Source organism: Malaclemys terrapin, chromosome 22 (genome assembly GCF_027887155.1).
Source record: "Malaclemys terrapin pileata isolate rMalTer1 chromosome 22, rMalTer1.hap1, whole genome shotgun sequence".
Lineage (NCBI taxonomy): Eukaryota > Metazoa > Chordata > Testudines > Emydidae > Malaclemys > Malaclemys terrapin.
Window position 1 is genome coordinate 2,058,878 of NC_071526.1, and position 20,383 is coordinate 2,079,260.

The 20,383-nt window shown below is 46.1% G+C and overlaps 1 protein-coding gene across 1 annotated transcript in view; it reads right to left on the minus strand.

Moving 5' to 3' along the window:
* Nucleotides 1-7,161: 7,161 nt before the first annotated feature.
* The window catches only part of STX12 (syntaxin 12), a 30,307-nt gene continuing 17,085 nt past the window's right edge, over nt 7,162-20,383 (minus strand). Inside the window, exons 3-9 of the mRNA XM_054011794.1 lie at nt 18,854-18,953; nt 14,032-14,169; nt 12,951-12,994; nt 11,685-11,790; nt 11,073-11,145; nt 10,749-10,831; nt 7,162-8,772 (exon numbers count right to left, since the gene is read on the minus strand). Of these exons, the coding sequence (XP_053867769.1) occupies nt 8,680-8,772; nt 10,749-10,831; nt 11,073-11,145; nt 11,685-11,790; nt 12,951-12,994; nt 14,032-14,169; nt 18,854-18,953 (637 nt within the window). The 3' untranslated portion in view covers nt 7,162-8,679. The remainder of the gene's footprint in view (nt 8,773-10,748; nt 10,832-11,072; nt 11,146-11,684; nt 11,791-12,950; nt 12,995-14,031; nt 14,170-18,853; nt 18,954-20,383) is intronic.

Genomic DNA, 20,383 nt, shown 5'->3' on the forward strand with positions numbered 1-20,383 from the left:
TTCAGTTGAAGGATTGCTGAACTGAAAACTATAACTGACCCTGATTGCATAGCCCTAAAGGTAGGAAATAGCAACAAATATTTTAGGAACTGCCATACTGGACCAGGACAGGGGGCCTGCAACCCTGTTTCCTATACCAAATGCTTCTAATGGTGTTGATATCATGTAGCTGGATTTCTCTAAGGTACTAGATCTAGTACCATATGACATTTTGATTAAAAACAACCATGCATTATATGGATTTAACAGGGCACAGAGATGGATTAAAATCTGGCTCATTGACTGATCTCAAAATGTAGTTAATAGGGAGATATCAGTGAGCTGGGCTGTTTCTATCGGGGTCCCCCAGGGATAGGTTCTTGGTCTGATGGATGCTAGTTAATATTTTTTATCAACAACCTAGATGGTATAAAATCTGTGCTGGTAAAGACTGCAGATGAAACAAAGAATGGTGGGGTAGTAAACAATGAGGGTAGGTTACTGCTACACAGTGAGCTGACTCGGTTAAATGGTCACAGGCCAGCACAATGTGTTTTTAATATAGCCAAATCCAAGGGAGTACATTTGGGAACCACAAATACAAGCTATACCTACAGGAGGGAGATTGTATTGAAAAGCAGTGACTCAGAGAAGGGCACAAGGGTCAGTATAGATCATCACCATGAGCTCACAGTGCAGTGCTGAAGCAAAAAGGGCAAATGTGATCCTTGGCTGTATAAACAGGACTATCAAATAGAAGTAGGGAGTAATCTAGCCTCTACCCAGCACTGATAAATCCTCTACTAGAATACTGTGTCCAGTTCTGGTGTCCATGCTTCAAGAAGGATGTGGAGTGAGTTCAAAGGAGGGCCACAAAAATGATCCAGGAGCTGGAAAACAAGCCTTATGGTGTGAGGCTAAAGGCGTTCACTCTATTCAGCTTATCGAGAGAAGGTTGTGAGGTACATACACAGTGCCTGGAGATCTGACTGTGCAGGGCTTTTTGACTTTGCTGACAAAGGCATAACAAGACCCAATTGCTGGAAGTTGAAGTTAGACAAACTCAGACTTAAAATAAAATGTAAATTTTTTTGCCAGGAGGGTGATTAAACATCAGAACAGCTTCCCGGGGAGGTGCTGGAGTCTTTCAATGTCACTGTTCACAATTTTACTATTTGCACCTAGCACTACACTTATACCTGACATGAAGAACAAGAAGAGCCCTATATGTTTTTAAGCTGTCTTCTATTATCTGTAATCCTGTTGGCCATTGCTAGTTCAATCATTCTTTTGGCTTTCCTTATCAGTTGCCTGCATTTTTTAGCTTGCAATTTATATTCACTTCCATTTACTTTCCCTTTCCCCCATTATACATTTAAAAAATGTAAATACAATGTTATGCTTTATTGCTACTTCCACAGCTCCTTTTAACCAGGAAGGCTTTGCCCAGCCTAACTTTGTATGTGTCACAACCACAGCTGCAGCAGGGCTGATTCAGATCAGTCCCTAGGCTAAGGGGAGAGAGAGACTGGTGGTGTGAACTAGACTCCCTGGCCTGCAGTGCCCTCCTTTCTATTTCCTCTCAACTCCTTGGCTCCACTCATCCCTCGAAGCAGCAAAGAACTACTCTACCTTCAGCCTCTGCTGGTGCTGCCGGTGGGCCACTCCTGCTTCTCTCCAGCAGGCAAAGGATGCGATCCCTTCTCAGGCAAGATTCAGTCTTACTGTGGAGAGGCTATCATCCCCCAGTGGAACTGTGACCAGATCTCTTCTCCCGCAGGGCCCCCTATGGATCAAGTGACTCCTGAGGGGCTTTACAAGAAGTTTGGGCTCTGCCCTAAGGGTTCCAGGCCTGTGCTCAGGCCAGTGCCTGAATGTTTGGGGTGTGTGGGGGTTCATTACTCTAATGGGCAGATGTCAGGCTTGCCTGCATAGGTGGCAACTTGTGAGGTGAGAGATGATCAGCATTGCATGCCTGATTTAAGTCAGGCCTGCTGCCATTCGGAGCCTTTTGGCTGTGCTGGATGCAGGAGGGCTGACATTGCTGGGCAAAGCTTTGCTGTAGAACAGGATTCAAAATGCCCTTTCAGCTCTTCCAGTCAGAGCTGGGCACACAGCAAAAGGGTGGGGGAGCTAACAGACCTGGGTTCTGCAGCTTACTTTGAAAGATACTGGTGATTATACAGTGCCATAACTTTATGCCCTGTTTTGCAAACAGGGTCTGAGATATTGCCTGTGCTGAAAAGGAATTGTGGCAATTAGTCTCACTTCTGTTAGGGTTACCATACGTCCGGTTTTTCCCGGACATGTCCGGCTTTTCGGCAATCAAACCCCCGTCTGGGGGGAGTTGCCAAAAAGCCGAACATGTCCGGGAAAAATACCGGCCGGGCACTTCCTCTCCCGCGGCTGCTCTGCTCCTCCCCTGGCTCAGACTTCGGCTCTGTTTAAGAGCCAAGCTGCCCGAGCCAGCGCTACCGGCTTTGGGCAGCCCCCTTGCCTCCGGACCCCGAGCCGCCGGAGCAGAGCAGCTGGAGCCGGGGAGGAGAAGTGCCCGGCTGGCGGCTCGGGGTCCGGAGGCAAGGGGGCTGCCCGAAGCCGGTAGCGCTGGCTTGGGCAGCTTGGCTCTTAAACAGAGCCGAAGTCTGAGTCCGGGGAGGAGCAGAGCAGCTGGAGCCGGGGAGGAAAAGTGCCCGGCCGGGGGCGCAGGGTCCGGAGGCATAGGGGCTGCCCGAAGCCCGAGTGCTACTGGCTTCATGGTTTGCCGGGCAGCCTCCAGACCCAGCGCCCCCGGCTGGGCACTTCCCCTCCCGGGCTCTAGCTGTGCTGGGGAAGCGCCGGCCGGGGGCGCAGGGTCTGGCGGCTGCCCGGCAAACCGTAAAGCCGGTAGCGCTCGGGCAGCCCTTTTCGCGTGGCTGGGAGGGAGGAGGGGGAGTTAGGGCGGGGACTTTGGGGAAGGGGCGGGGAAAGGGCGGAGTTGGGGCAGGGCCGGGGTGGGAAAGGGACGGGGCTAGGGCCCGTGGAGTGTCCTCGGGCCCGTGGAGTGTCCTCTTTTTTTATTTTTTAAATATGGTAACCCTAACTTCTGGGCTCTAAATCATCTAAACTACTGCTCTCAGCTTGGTTTCTGCCAATAGAATATTTTTAAGTGCTTCCCTTTTTCCTTGTTTTCCTGCAAGCCAGTGAAACAACTCCCTCTTTTTACAATAGCAGAATCCAGTCCTGAGAAGCTGCCACCTTCGCAGCCTCTTTCTCCTGCCACCAAGCTGGAGAAGAGAAGACACTTTAATTTTACACCAGCTGTTGTTAAAAACAAACTCGAAGGAAAACCTCTGGTTTCCAAGAGATCTAGACAATAAATGACTGACCGCAGGTGGATAGCAGGCAGCATGTAGATCAGGGGTCTCAAACTCAAAACCATGAGGGCCACATGAGGACTGACACATTGGCCCGAGGGCCGCATCACTGAAACCTTTTCATACAGCAATACAAAAGTATAGTCAAAAATGAAAAAAATGAAGAGTAATTCAGTATGCTATTAAAAGTCAATGTATTAACTTTTTAAAAACTGTAATGCGAAGAGGGGTTTTAATAAAATATAAACACCTGTAACTATTCCTTATGTGGTCAGTAACACTGATGATGATCTACACCAGGGATCTCAAACACACAGCCCTTGGGCCACATGCGGCCCGCAGAGTTATTTCCTGCGGCCTGTCATAGGCGCTGACTCTCTCCTGCACTGTGTAACCCTTTCCACCCCCCAGTCACAGCGCAAAGTCGAGAGGGAAACTGAGGCTCGCCTAAGAATTATAAAAATATTACAGAAAATTTCCACTTTGTCACACTGTCCAGCACCCCTAACAAAGAGACCCCATGGCGATGGGGGGGGACCTCTGGGTGCCCAGCACCCCTAACAGACACACCCCTGGGCGATGGCGGGAACCCTGGCTGCCCAGCACCCCTAACAGAGACCCCTGGGCGATGGTGCCCAGTGCCCTTAACAGTCTATCTGACAGGGGTCTCAAACACACAGCCCTGCCCCTGCCCCGCCTCTTCCCACCCCTTCCCCGCCCCCCTTCCAGCCCCTTCCCCAAAATCCCTGCCCCAACTCCACCCCCTCCCTGCCCCTATTCCACCTCCTTCTCCAAATCCCCACCCCGCCTCTTCTCCTGAGCGCGCAGCGTCCCCACTCCTCCCCCCTCCCTCCTGGAAAGTCTTAAGTGTCGCCAAACAACTGTTTGGCAGTGGGAAGTACAGGGAGATAGGCGGAGGAGCGGGGATGCGGCACACTGGGGGGATGCGGGGGGAGGGGGGGGGAGCTTGGCTGCCGGTGGAGTCTGTGCCTAAGGCAGGCCGCAGGAAATAACTCCGTGGGCTGCATGAGTTTTTACCCAGGAAAGCTTATGCCCAAATAAATCTGTTAGTCTTTAAGGTGCCATTGGACTCCTTGTTACACTTGGAAGACATACAATTGGCATTTGCAAATCCAGGATTGGACTCACTTCCTATGAGAGAAGCCATTAAAAAAAAAGAAAAAGAAAAAAGAAGAAAACCAGACAGACACATACCCATAACACATCTGTTATGAATGCTCATCTGTCGAAGCAACAGGAGAATCCAACAACCAACAGCTTGGAAGCTGCATTAACATGGCCTCCAGCACCCACTGTAAGCCCTACTGGCCTACTTACTATAAACAGGCACAACTCAGCAAGTGTGCATGCTACGAGGCGTATGAACCCTGTCTGGTTTGAGTACTTTTTCATTCAAATGGTGGGGGGAGGGGGAGGAGGAAGAGAGATAGAGAAAGCACTCCCATACTTATAACTCCCTATTTGAAATAAACAGGGCCTAGTCTATCTTAATCATATGTCTGAAGTTTGATTTTGATTTTTAACCAGTGAGTTGAGCCCACAGGCCTGCTGCCTTGCGAAGAAAAGGTATAAAAGTCAATGGAAAAGTCAGACTGAAAACTCAGAAGCCTGGTTCTTAGAACAAGATTTAAAAACAAAACAACCTCGTCTCTCTCCATCCTGAGTAAGTGTAACAGACTAATTGCTGGAGCTGAGGAAGGTCAAACATGGTTAGTTTAAGAATAAAGACCACAAGCTGCTGCAATACTCTCTATGATTGGAGCATTAACATTACAGGCAAATAAAAAATTAATTCCCTGCAACTTAAACACCCACCTCAGTAAAACCAAAATGGAAAGAGCTTGGAGACAAAAATAAATAATTTCTCTAGCACCGTGGTTCTCAAACTTTTGTACTGGTGACCCCTTTCAAATAGCAAGTATCTGAGTGTGACCCCCCTTATAAACTAAAAACACTTTTTTATATATTTAACACCATTATAAATGCTGGATGCAAAGCAGGGTTTGGGGTGGAGGCTGACAGCTCATGACCCCCCATGTAATAACCTTGTGACCTCCTGAGGGGTCCCAACCCCCAGTTTGAGAACCCCTGCTCTAGCGCTTGTTTCCTTTTCCTTCTGTGGTGGGGCCTGCTGTGTTTTTAATTAATGTTGTTTAAATACAACTTCTTTTTGCAAGCACTCTGCATACAGCTAGAGCAGGTGTTTGTGTGCAAGTGTTAAGAATGGTAACAGTGCTGTTATGTCATATTAACTGCTCCTGAGAAAGGAGTAAGCACACTGTAGATCCTCTAAAATGGATTAAAAAGAGTGGAGAGGAGTAAATGTACCTGGGCTGTAGCATGGTACAGGCAAGCTAATGGCTCTAGGAGGAGCGGGAGGATTTTTTCCATTCCCTTGAAGGATAGCAAGTTGGTGGTAGAGGTTGGGCTATGCACTGCTTCTATTGTAGAATCTGTTCTCTCTGCACTGTTAGAAAGCAGTTTTTAAAAAGGAAAACTAGAGCCCATCCATTGTCCCAGCACAGAATGGAAACCATGCAAGGATCACACTTGGGTTGGGTAGTAAGGAAGAGGCACATCACTGCAAATGGAACTTCAGCTACACTTACCCGTAGCTGGAGTATGAGAATGCGTTGCCTTTGCCTATTCGCTCTGGTGGGAGGGGAACTTCAGAACCTTCTAGAGCAGGGGTCCTCCCCACCCTTGCTAATGGAAGGAAGAGGTCATATAGGAAAGCGAATAGGGTGGAATGGTACAGAGAAGAGACCACCTGTTCTAGGAAACAGTTATTAGGTGGCAGCTGAGCTCCTGTTTTCAGCCCTATCCCTTCACTTCAGAAAAAGAGGCCCTGTGTTCCAACTGCCCCTGCTCCATTTGTTAAAAACTCAGGCTGGAGTTTAGGCTAGGAGTCAAAGGTGCATGGGAAGTAACTTCTGCCACAGTCCCACTGGTGAGAGCTTAGCAAGCAGAAGTCTCCAGGAAGATGGGCTGATAAGAACTGTTCTCCCAAAGAACAAAAACAGGGAGTTAAAACCAACAGGCAGAAGGCAACCAACCACAGAAAAAGGAAGCTTCAATACTGAACATTTAGTGCTACACAAGATGCACTTAAGTAGTAGCAAAGGCCACAGCTTTCTAGACTATTCTGAAACTGCAGCAACCCTGGCATATCCCCCAATGTGGAAACCTACAGAGACCACTTTGTTTTCAGACATGGGCCCACCACACTGAAGAGTTACTTCCCAATCATCAATACAGCACAGATAACCCACTGTCCACGGGGTCTCAAACACCTGATGATGTTAGAAGCAGCATGCACCGATGTCTCTTGCCCCTTAAAAGTCAGGGTGGGATGAGCTCTCCAAAGCGTATTTAGACGACAGTGATGCCAGGTGAATCTTTCAATGTACATGATACAATCACAGAACTGGAAGGGACCTTGAGAGGTCATCTAGTCAAGTCCCCTGCACTCAAGGCAGGACTATTATCTAGACAATGTTCAGTAAGAGGCCAAGTTCAGTTTACTTTTAACTGAAGTGTAACCAACAGAGTTTCAGCATGGAAATCTTGTACACCTCCACATAAAGGTGAGTTATTGCTCACTTTACATTACCTTTAACTACACTACAGAAATGAACAGTGGAAATGCCATGAGCAAGAGTGGTTGGAATGAAGACAGCCTTCTACCCTACCTAGATAGGTCAGCTTCAAGAAATAGGTTTTGCAGCTTTAGAGACTAAGTATCATTTTCTCCAGCACAAGGAGTTTGTTTACACTTCAAATTGTATGAGAAAGACGATTGATCAAAGACTTTTTAAAATGTTTATTGACAGTTATTGAATGGAATGATGGTGCAATAGTGCAAAAAATTGTGCAATTATGACAACACATTCCCTCTGCGGTTTTCACATTTAGTTTAGTATTTTAACTAAGACAGACATGGAATAAAGATTAAATACAAAATGGGCCAGTATGCTGCAGTTAACCACACAATGATGAGCTTTAGCTAGAATCTTCTTTTTCCATCAGTGCATTTCAGTTCAGAACCACATTGAGGAATGGGGGTGGCAGGTAAGTGCTATGCAGCCCCATTACAGAACACTAAGTAGAACCAGAGATCTCTTCCATAGAAAGACTTAGTCAAGCAATGCCTTCTGCCATTCTAAAACTACTATTGATTTACTAAACCAAATTTTTATCCCTTATGAACAGAAGATTAAGAGTAGTAGATGTTCATAACTGGTATTTGTTCATAAAATGCATGCCATCTGTTCTAGTACGAGTTCCACATCGCTAACTACTAACAGAGCTTTTCAAGGGTCATTTCTAAACAATTTAGTTTGGGTGAATGCAAACCAGAAAGTTCAATAAACCCTTGGGCTCAGTTTCCAACCTTGCATGGCTCTCATCACCATTATAAATGTGAAGTTGTCACATTAACTAGTTACAAACTAAATGTGTAGCTCCAGATTTTAGGGTTGCCTATGCCATAGGGCATGTTTCAATAGCCATTTTTTAATTCTACACAAGTGGTGGCAGTGCCGAGTGGGAAGATTTAAGTGTTTGATAACAGTAAGCCACCAGCTATAGTCTCACTAGGAAAGAATATATTGTTAGAGAACGTTATGTTAAATGCTGCATTGTCACCACAAACACTAATGTGAAAAAACCCACCACCAAACATTAATAAAAATAGTTACCATTATCTATAGTCTAAACTGATCAGTCACTGAGCCCACTAGTGGTTCCAACTTCAGTACTCATGCATTTTAATCCTTACCATTCAAAAATGTAATGGTAAAGTTTCTCTAGAAGAGTTAAGAGCTATGGCCACCTGGAGACTAATCAAACCATGGGGCAGATATTAGAGATTTTAGGAATTGGTGAGTCAAGGTAAAGTGAGAATCAGCACTGTGCACTCTTTGGAAGTAATTCCTATTTGCATCACTCCTACAAAGTATAACTATACATATAAACATGTTAGAAGAATTGTAGTGCCACTTGTCCAAAACAAGACATCTCCAATTACTGATCACATTCTTCAAGATACAGTTGGGACAGGGAGTAATCATAATACAATACAGAAAGCAAAAAAATACAAGATAGTTTAGTTACATAAAGCAATAGAATTTGTACATAAACTGATAAATACTGTTCTCCATTGTTCACTAATTCCAAGTAGTTATCTGCATGTTAGTTTCTAAATCTATTACTAGAGGACATTCTGGTTTGTGCTCCCTCAAGGTGGTCAATTCATTTCCAAGACTCGTCAGCCTGTTTTCCCAGGGGAAAACTCTGCAATGAAATCAGACTCCTTATGAGGACTTCATTTTGTTGCCTGCCAGATAACGAGTCCTAAGATTACAGAAGCCACAGCAAGGCCAAGAATCAGGATGCAGATCTTCTTACGAGATTTCTTCTATTGAAAGAAATAGAACAAAAAATATTGACACTAAAACAGCAGATGACAGAAGACTCAATGAGTTCGGCTAATTACAGAGTTCTGGACAGGAGACAGCAGCGAAAGTAGAAGCACAGCACATCTATCCTGACTCAGGAGGAGAATGGAAAAAATTCCCAGAGAACAGATTACACTTTGTTTAAATCAGTGTGCTTTATGGACTCAAACCAAAAATGCTCAGGGTTAACAGCATATAGAACTAGGAGGTGATGCAGTCAGAACACGGTTGGACTCAACTCCTGCTGCTGTCAAAAAAGAGTGAGCCGTATTTGAAGCTGGCTGAAACAATAGTGGAAAGCGAGCAAGCTTGCGTTTTAAAATGCCTAGCAGACCATGCTATGATAGAACACACCGGCATGACTTGTACAGAAGTCATACCTCTCCCAGCTATTAGGATTCTTTGAGGGCATCAATAAGGCATGATCAAATAACCAATTTACCTGTGTATTGCGCCTCCCCTTGTGTGCCTGAACTGGCTGTTACAAGAAGCTTCTTGGAACCATGCAAATGATGTGTGGGTGAATTCATGAGCCACGATTTCTGCTCTTTGATGTAATGGCCTCTGCTCTCTGCATTGTACTCTATCCCCATCCTGACCTGGAGGCTTGTAATATACCCGGTCATGAACACAGACGTGCAGCTGTTTTAAAGTTTACCCACTGCAGCCTTATAGAGTCTCACTTGCCTTGGGAAACCTCCTACTGTGTGTAGGTAAGTATGACCAATGCCTACAACGCATGCAGATTCTAAACTCCTATGTTGAAGAGTCCAGCCCTGGTGTTTGTGAAATTGTGAAGAAGTCCTAGGACACAATGATATCGCAAGCTGCTGGATGGCGAGAGCAGCTGGAGTGGGAGCTCCAAAACCATAGTTCAGGTCGAGAGCAAGCAGAGGAACAGCTACCGCCACTAGCATGGGCCCTTTTCCTTCCTCTCAGCGGAAGCCAGGATCAGACCACTGCTGCTCTACTGCACTGTAGCCTCTTCTTACCCGTCTCCATATGTCTCCTCCCCTGAACCAAGCATGCCCAGTTCCTTAGCCATAGCCTCTCTACACAAGGGAGCAGCTGAAGCAGAACCGTAGTCCTGCCACAGGCTCTTGAACTGCAAGCACGGCAGGCAGGAGGACAGGTGCATGCCATCAGGCCAACACTAGTGATCTAATCAAAGTGGCCAAAATGAGGGGCTTTGAAAAGTTGCTGAGAGAGATTTGGTAGGTCAGGAAAAAGAACTGATGACTGTTCAGGTGCAAGGGGGAAGAATGAATGAGTGGGTGGTGACCAAGTAGGCTGGGGGGGGAACTGAGCAGCAAATGGCAAGATGATGCAAGTTGAGGCATGTGGTGGGACACTATGTCAAGGAGTGGGTGGGAAAGAAATCAGCTGTTAAGTTTTTTTGTGAATGGGGTTGTGTGTGTTGGTATCTATGTTAAGTATTGGGTAGTAAATTTTTGCCTGGGCTGGTAAACTCACAGATTTACTGTATCAGTCTGAAGATCAGCCTTGTAATGTTTCCACTGTAACACATAACCTGCTTCTGCTAAGGAATGTTCTCCATTATCTTTTAATATCTGTTTTTTTTTTTTTTTTAAATGCAATACTGAAGACAAAACCCAGCAGCTACCTTCAGCTATTCTCCAGGTCTATGCACCCCCCATTATATCCCCTGCATGATGGAGAAGGCTGAGTAGAGGGGTCCCAAAGGGAACCCATGGTTAATTTCTAGTATCTTATTGATAAGCCAAGTAGTACACGTGGCAGCATCTTTTCCTGGAGATGGTGTTCATTAGAAGAGTTAGTCCCACCTCAGCTCCTGCTAATTTTGTGAGACTTGCCTGACTGGTTGCAGAAGTGGGTATGTTTGCCTTGTTCTGTGCAATATGGCGATAGCACCGGTCAATATGTATGACAGTGCAAAGCACACAAAAGAGTTTACCTGATAATAAGCAGCTCTCTGTAACTGTTCACTGGCTCTTTCCACGTGCACTTCTGAACTTTCCACATTTGCTTCTATGCTATCTACACAAGTGTAAGGGGAGAGAACTCAAGTTATATTAAAAGTCAATTCAGAACTGCAGAATTAAAGATTAACAGAATATGCTATCATATGGCATTTATATAGAATAGCTGCAATGGTTTAAATCAGCCACTCTCAGTTTTTCCATATACATTGAATTTAAAATGTGGAATAGGTGTAGAATAAAGCCAGATAAAAGAGAGGAGTTATATTTCAGAGCATCTGTTGTCCAAGTGTACTTACCAATCATGTCTCCTTGATCATGAATCATCATAGCTAAATCCTTAAATATCTGATTGACATCCAAAATGTCTGCCTGAAGACAACAGTTTGACAAGTTACAACAGGTATAGATCATATTTTTCCAAAGCTAGTTTCTTCTTTGCTCAAAGGTCAATTTTAGGAATACTGCCCAAGGCTTAACAGACTAAACACCCTCTATAAAAAAATTCCCATCCTACATGGATGTTGATTTTCAGTGGTTGTGGTAACAGTTTTTTCTACCTCATGAGAGATGAAAGCTTTCAAGACTTATACACCAACTACAGCAGAGAACAAGCTTCATGGGTTGTCCCAGGGCACTAGTAATTAGCACAGTGTGGGATTCATATGAACATTTTTATTAAGGCGTCACTCCTACCATCTTTGGAGCATCGCTGATGGGTGCTGGAGGGACCTGCACACAGCCCTCTTCAGCTAGGTCACTCACCTAAGCATCAGTGTCTCTAGAAGGAGCTCTGGGCCTACTGAACTCCCAGCTCTCTTGATCCCTCCCCACAAATAGACGAGCCTAGAGCACATTACCTGGCCCTTTTATTTAGGACAGGGCTGCGAATGATAGGCTCTCGAGCTCACCTCCAACTGCCTGATTGCCGTTTCCCTCTCTTTAATGAGTTCAAGGTCCTGTTCAGTTATTGCTACATCTTCTTCTTGAGACTGCATTTGATTCCAGTCTTCATTACTGCAGAAAGAACACAGACTAAGAACCTGTTCCTCCTGAGCAGTAGATACTTCCACTCCCCATTCATGCCACAATGCCAGTGAATTATAGAAAGCTTCCCCCGGGGACAAAAAAAACAAATCAGGAGTGGATTTAAACCTTTAGTACAAGTAGATAGATTCTGGTATTACAGTTGAACTTCGAGACAAATTGGACTAGTGAGGACAGGTTACTGAAGGGATGAAGAGTGGGTTTTGCATAAGGATACTTCAAAATCTCAGTAAAGAAACTAAAAGTTGGTTTGTGTAGGATGCTTTGTTCTAAGATGTAAGTGTTCCTTATGGCTATATACTGGGAAACTTTGTATTTCCTATTGTGTTTGGGGCTGTGTGTTGTTTATAGGGCACCCAAAGAACAAAAGGCACAGATGGAAATCTTTATGGAAGGCAACCTGCAAGCATGTTGTTTTGAGTACTAGGCAGAGCATGCCATGCATGGGTCTGGGTTGAATGATACCTACTGGATGCATGGCATTGGAGGTCAAAATAAAGCCCATGGTATTTTAGTCCACTACCCAAGAACTGCAAATGAAAAAAAAAAAACCACCAGCAGAGATGTTAAAGCAAGCCAGTCATCCCTACTCCCAAATCACCTGCATCCTGGAGAGACAGCATTAGTAATAGCATTGTGCAGGCTAGGCACTATTTATGGACAAACCAGCAAGTGCAATACAAGACCCTGTTTTCACACATTTAGGATGAGGAGAGGTGTCCTCCTGCTTCTCCACTCAAGAGTAAATACTTTGGAAAGGTGTACCAAGATTCCATGTCTGAGTTAGTGCACAACCCTCCAGCAGTTTTCGCTAGCTAGTAAGTTTCAAGACCTCAGAGTGCCAAAATACATTAAGAGATGCTAATTATCTCTGGGAGGGCCAACAGCCAACATGTGAAGTAGCCTAGTTTTAATAGTTTAATGTTTGGAAGCTGTATACCACCACAATAAGGTTTACAAATTAACTACATACGGAAATGTTTTATATGGTGTAGGAATTGGGTTTCCTGGACTCTATGCACCAAGTTAGTGATAATGCTGCATTAATGTAGTTTCTTGTAGTAACGTATTAATTACACAGAGATGGAAGTGATAAAATGCATCCAGGGAATGCAAGGGGTAGTAGTTACCTATCAAACGAGACCAGCTGCTCCTCTTTGAGTCTCTCATCAGTCTGGAAGAGAGGAATGGCTCATTACTGTCACAAACTGCAGGCATCATGGACACAGCCAACCACAGCAAGGTAGGACACTTACTATATGGAGCTGAAGAGTTGTAACGTACTAGTGTGAGTACCTTTAAGATGCTTGTGCTCCTTTGGTTTTTAGACATAAGCTACAGGGGCACTGCAAGTCAGAGGCCACTGAAAGGGGCCCCCTAAAAAGTCTGCTTAAGTCCTTTGTAATTGCTTGTTAATTCCTTTATCCACATACAATAAGTGTTTTGGTGCATTTACTTCTAAAGCCATCAGCTCATGGATTATGACAAACTTCAGCAAGAGAACAGAATTACGAATCAATATTCCAAGGGGATTAGACAAAGCAGGGGAGGAAGTGGGCAAGAGGGATTGAAAAAAATGCTTTGGTTGTCCATTTTATTAGGAACGCTTCTTAGTAATCACAGGGACTTACAAGAGACAGAGACAATATCACCAGAACAGGATTTAACCAACCATGGATAGGAAGAAAATTGGAAATTGCACTGAGGAAGCAGTTGGACAAAGGGGGCTCAAGGGAAGGGGAAAAGGGAGATGGAGAGAGTGTCTGTCAAAAGGCAGCTCAAGGTCGGACAAAATTTAAGAGGTATTTTTAGAGAGCTATAGGCCAGTGTTGACAGTCTTATTGCGGGCCTACCAGCGGTGCTTTGGTTCCCCTCTCCACATATACCTGGACATGCCTGACTTTCCTCCTCCTCCTCCACTATTGTGAGCAGGCAAGACACAGAGACTTTTGGCCTTCTGTGCTTCAGAGTACAAAGAGCTAGTACACAGACACTGCTCAGTGACAGTGCAGACTGACAGTTCTGAAGTCTTCAGCCATGCATACATATGAGCTAATCGATCTCAATAGTTTGGTGTCCACCTCCCACAAAATACAAACATGCACATTTTCGTTTGTCACAGAAGTCCAAATATTTGAGTGAAAGGTGCCTTTGTAATAAAGACTTCAGAGCTCGCTGAGCTCATTATACAACTCCTCTTAAAATACTTACCGAGAGACGAGAGCCAGCCCGTGCCCTGGCTACAGTTTCCTTCTCCTTCTCAGACACTCTTCTCTGCACTGCCTGGAAGTTATTTAAGGCCGCAGAGAAGTCATTCATTAAACGCTCCTTCTGCAATTTCTGTTGGCGCTAAAGAATTGAAATAAGATAACTAGTTATTCAAATATCTACTGACGAGACAATCCACAAAGCATGGAGCTTCAGGAGGCCCCTATCTCCAGTGTTCAGACAGATTACCCAGTCCAGCTCCTGCCAATGCCAGATCATTCCCTACCATGGGGTTCTCTTGTTTAGCTTTACATTTAGAGAGCGAGGAAACTTTCCTGCAGACACTTCCAGAATCTAGTACATTGCAACCCATTATTCCTAGTCATACCACATGGACTGCACTAAATAATCAGCCAGTCTCCTTAGGTTAACAAGATTCAGATACCTGTAGGCCTAAGTCCCCTGCAGATCCCTAAGTAACTCATTTAGTCAAGTTAGAAGAATTTAACCCCATCTTTTCCTGGCAAGTGAATCCTACAAAAGCTGGAGGATGGTCAGCGACTTTCTTCAAGTTCCCTCTACTTTGTCAATATTTCTTTTCATATGGAATAGTGTGTTCCCTATATGATTACAACAGAGCTGTACATGGGGACTGACCTTCCTGTTCCATAAACTGCCTCTGTACGCAGCCCTGGGCCTGGTCCACTTAAAATTTAGGTCAGCATAGCTACTTCCTACATCATTCAGGAGTGTGAAAATTTCACATCATTAAGCACCATAGCTACACCGACTTAACCCCTGCTGTAGACGTGGCTAGGTTGATGGAAGAATGCTTCCGTTTATTTAGCGATCACTGTTCGGGGAGGTGGATTTAATACAGTGATGGAAAACCCTTCCGTCGCTGTAGGAAGTGTCCACACTTCAGCACCATAGCTGTGCTGCTGTTGCATCCATAGTGTAGACAAGCCCCTAGAGTGCTGCATTTTCCACAATACAAGATTGCATTTAGTTTGCGGTCTATTATCCCTTAATCTCGTGGGATTACTGCTTTCCTTCTCTTTGTTTCTGCTTGTTTTTCTCCAGATTTATTCGCTATATTTCCCTCCAAGGCAAGTCTCATTTTACTTTTTCCATATTTCTCATATTTGTTTAGTTTGGTTGATTTCTGTCCTCATTAGGGTTGAGCTCTTCCCTTTTTTTGTATCATGTACTAGTTTCATTAAATGTGCCATGCATGCCCCTCTTCCAGATCATTAAGGATGTTAACTAAGATCAGGGCAGATTTGTGTGGTATCCACTACGCAGGTTTCCTACAACTTAAGACAGTACTGTTTATTACCCAATTTATGATCCTTCAGTCAGTTCTTATCCACATTTCAACATTCCCATTAAGCAAATATGAATAACTTTTCAAACAGTTTTATAAGAAGGCATTTGATGCAGTAGCATAATCCCATGAAGCCTGTTCAGATAGTTAAAAGTTGCAGTCCTTTCTTCTGGGACGAATCTTGCCATACTGATTCAGGCTTTCATGAACTCTTGGCTGGGATGCTGAAAAATAATTATTGGCACTTCCAGCAAGAGACATTCACATATTGCAACTATTACTCCATATGTAGGGCCCTACCAAATTCACAGTCCATTTTGGTCAATTTCACGGCGATAGGATTTTAAAAATAGTAAATTTCATGATTTCAGCTATTTAAGTCTGAAATTTCACAGTGTTGTTATTTTAAGGATCCTGACCCATAAAGAAGTTGTCGGGAGGGGATCGCAAAGTTGGGGGGAGGGGGGACATTGCAGTACTGCTACAGTGGCGCAGCCTTCAGAGCCGGGCAGCTGCTGGCTGGGAGCCCAGCTCTGAAGACAGAGCCACCGCGATCAGCAGCACAGAGGTAAGGACGGCATGGTATGGTATTGCCACCCTTACTTCTGCGCTGCTGCCTGCAGAGCTGGGCCCTCAGTCAGCAGCCGCCGCTCTCTGGCTGCCCAGCTCTAAAGGCAGCAGTGCAGAAGTAAGGTGTCATGGTATGGTATTCCCACACTTACTTCTGCGCTGCTGCTGGCAGGGTGCTGCCTTCAGAGCTGGGTGCCCGGCCAGCAGCTGCCGCTCTCCGGCCACCCAGCTCCGAAAGCACAGAAATAAGGGAGGCAATACTGCAGCCCCCCTAAAATAACTTGCAATCCCCCTGCAACTCCCTTTTGGGTCAGGACCCCAATTTGAGAAACATTGGTCTCCCCCGTGAAATCTGTATAGTATAGGGTAAAAGCACACAAGAGACCAGATTTAATGGTGGGAGACCAGATTTCATGGGCTGTGAGGTGTTTTTCACGGCTGTGAATTTGGTAGGGCCCTATCCATATGGCAGCATAACTTGTCAAGGACGACTTGTCCACTAGAGGGAATCTGAATTGCACATGTTGAATGACTATACAGAGCATGGAATTTCAGTCTTACTAACAACTGGTATTTAAGCCTTTAAATTTAGGATCAGGTTGAGGCAACATCTGCTGCTGCAGATCATCCCGTAATGGCATTTTGAAGAGGATGGCTGACAAGATTTTCCTGCATCGAGCACTCTTCCCATGGATATGCCTCAGCTCATGAGCATCACCCTTTCAGTCAAGGCTCAAAACTGCATCCTTTATCACAAAATTCAGCAGGAGAGAGCTTGGGGCTTATCTATTTAAGGTTTATATTTTGTTTATGCCAGGCCTTTCTCCTTAGTTCCCATGGAGATGTGTTACCTTTTGTTGTGTGTTAGATAGAATCATAGAATATCAGAGTTGGAAGGGACCTCAGGATGTCATCTAGTCCAACCCCCTGCTCAAAGCAGGGCCGATCCCCAACTAAATCATCCCAGCCAGGGCTTTGTCAAGCCGGGCCTTAAAAACCTCCAAGGAAGGAGATTCCAACACCTCCCTAGGGAACCCATTCCAGTGCTTCACCACCCTCCTAGTGAAAAAGTTTTTCCTAATATCCAACCTAAACCTCCCCCACTGCAACTTGAGACCATTACTCCTTGTTCTGTCATCAGGTACCACTGAGAACAGTCTAGATCCATCCTCTTTGGAACCCCCTTTCAGGTAGTTGAAAGCAGCTATCAAATCCTGCCCCCATTCTTCTCTTCTGCAGACTAAACAATCCCGGTTCCCTCAGCCTCTCCTCGTAAGTCATGTGCTCGAGGCCTTTGGGCAGGGAACCTCATAAGATGACTAGAGCTTCCCACTACCTTCCCATGGAAAGGCAAGGGCATTCAAATGCACATTAGAATTATAAAGAGACTTGATGTTGGCCAACAAATGCTCCAATATGCAGCATTTTGGTACAATTTTGCATTGCCTATAATTTAGCTTCTTCGCCACAGTCAGCTATCCCTTACAGCAAATAGCTTCTAAATGCCTTTTAAGATACTAAGTAACAGTTCTGAATACACAGCCCAATTGTATTTTAATGCTATAGCGCTGCCATAAGGCCAGGGGTGAGTGGGCGAAGGATAGAGCCACTATATAGCAATAGCGAGCCCCTTCTCCAAGCAGCTCTGCAGGTTTCTGGTAAGAAGCTGGAGAATTCTGGAGCTGGAACGGGCCTTCTGTTTCCTCTGGTTATGTCAGCTGGGAATGAGGAGTTTGGGGTGCAGGAGGGGGCTCAGGGCTAGGGTGGAGGGTTCAGGTGTAGGGGGTGAGGGCTCTGGCTGGGGGTGCAGGCTCTGGGGTGGGGCCCGGGATGAGGGGTTTGGGGTGCAGGCTGCCCCAGGGCTATGGTGGGGAGAGAGGACTCCCCCAGCTCTTTCTCCCCGCAGTAGCACCTGGGCTTGGGGGGAGGGGTGCCTCTCCCTGGCCGTGGCACCTCCAGCGGAGCTGGGCGGGTCCGGGCTCCTCTCCCCGGCCATGGCAGTTCCAGCAGGCCAGGGCCGGGGCTCCTCTCCCCTGCAGTTCTGGAGGGGCTGGGCTGGGGGACCTGCGCGGCCCTAAATAGCCTGTTGCACGGCCGCGCAGCTTACAGGGAACCTAGCTGTTGGCTGTAATACTTTGGTCTAATTTCCGTTGTGAGGTTTAATCTATGGATGCCCTCGGACATACTGCTATTTGAAGTGGTGGTACACTAGGAGTGCACTGTGGAACTCCCATTGCACTGCAACAGTGTCCACATGGGATATAAGTGTGCAGCAAGCTGGTGCGCTGTAGAGTCACACCCTGGCTTGCTGTGCAGTAATGTCCATTGTGGGCAAGCTCTCAATGGCAGAGCCAGAATTAGAACTCGGAGGTTCCAGGATCATTCAGCCATGGTAAACCCATGAGACAGCTGCTGATCAGGGTGCCAATGGATTAAAGACCCTCTTCGTTACAAGAAGACTTCCTAGTTTACACTATACCAAGAAGCCTGTCACATCACTGTGACAGAATGATCATAGATGCAGGTTGTGTTCCAATGTCTTTTGGGATACAGTCTCAGCACAGAAATCCATGCATGCCAAAAGTCAAACTTTGTGTTCTACAGACACAAGTGAGATGGGGCACTGAGAACTCCCTGGCTTCACTCACCATTTTAAAGCATCCCTATACAATTCTGTATCGGGGGTAGCAGTGTTAGTCTGTATCCACAAAAACAACGAGGAGTCTGGTGGCACGTTAAAGACTAACGGATATATTTGTGCATAAGCTTTCCTGAGTAAAAAAACCTCACTTCTTCAAGTGCTCTCTGTTCTCTTTAGACAGAGGCCACCCTATCAGATGATCTAGATTTGCTAGTTATTGTGTTTCTTTCTTAAGAAAATATTAGGATAATTTTTCTTCCTTTCCACTAAAGCTTCACCCCACAAACCTGTTCAGAAGCAGATAAGGGAAGTGGCAGAGATCCCAGCTCCTTTAGGTACTCGTTTGTCTCCTTGGCGAGCCGGTTTGCAGAATGCTGTAACTGTTGTCTAAAATAAAAATACAAGCTTATGTAGTTTCCTCTGAACTAATTTATTAGTATAGTTTCCAAACAATTAACATTTGTCACCGTATCACATAAGGGTTCCAAAATCATGCACATTTAAGTGGCACATTATGACAATTCAAATGATTGCAGCGCTATGTTTAAAACTGTCAGGTTATCCCAGGAAGTTCCACCTGCACTTATGGCACTAAATCAGGGGTCGGCAACCTACGGCACACGTGCCAAACACGGCACGTGAGCCGATTTTGAGTGGCATGCAGCTCCCTGCCGCGGTCCCAGCTCCCAGCCCCAGTCAGCCCCCACGCCCACCGCTCTCCCCTGCGGGGGCAGGAGGCAGAAGCTTGGTTCTGCGGCAGCCAAGCTTCCTCCCTCCCCCTATTCCTCCCCCAGTGGTGCTTTCTTGCCCATCCTCCTCTCTATCCCTGCGCCAATCAGCTGATGGCCCTAGCAAGGGGGAGGGGGAAGAGCGGCAGTGTGCACACAGCTCCGTAGGGGACGGAGAGGTAGGGACGGAGCCTGGGGGAAGGGGGTGGAACAGGGCATATCCCTTCCAGCCCCCTGCCCTGAGCCGGCAGGGGGCTGGGAGCACCCCCACGAGCCGAGCACCCCAGCCTTCTGCCCTGGACCCCCCACACTCCCCAGCCCTCTGCCATGAACCTCCCCACCCCAACACATCCAGGCTTCTGCCCTGCACCACCACAGCACCATCCCTCTGCCCTGAACCCCCCGCACACTCAGCCTTCTGCCCTGCACCCCCCATACCCCCAGCCTTCTGCCCTGCACCCCGCACACCCCAACACACACCCAGCCTTCTGCCCTACACCTCCCACAGCCCCCAGCCCTCTGCCCTGACCCCTGAAACCCCGCCCCCTCCGGTCTGGGGTCCCGGCTGCAGGCCCTGATCAGCCCTCTGCCAGCCTAGGTGAACAGAACCCCAGGCTGGCAGCGAGCTGAGCAGGCTGGTGGCGTAAGATCAACATTTTAATTTAATTTTAAATGACGCTTCTTAAACATTTTGAAAACCTTGTTTACTTTACATACAATAGTTTAGTTATATAATATAGACTTATAGAAAGAGACCTTCTAAAAACGTTAAAATGTATTACCGGCACGCAAAACCTTAAATTAGAGTGAATAAATGAAGACTCGGCACACCACTTCTGAAAGGTTGCCGACCCCTGCACTAAATAATCATAGAATGTCAGGGTTGAAAGGGACCTCAGGAGGTCATCTAGTCCAACCCCCTGCTCAAAGCAGGACCAATCCCCAGACAGATTTTTGCCCCAGATCCTTAAATAGCCCCCTCAAGGATTGAATTTACAACCCTGGGTTTAGCAAGCCAATGCTCAAACCACTGAGCTATCCCTCCTCCCCAGGAGTTCCCATGCCAAGAGGGAAGAGAATTCTTAAAGA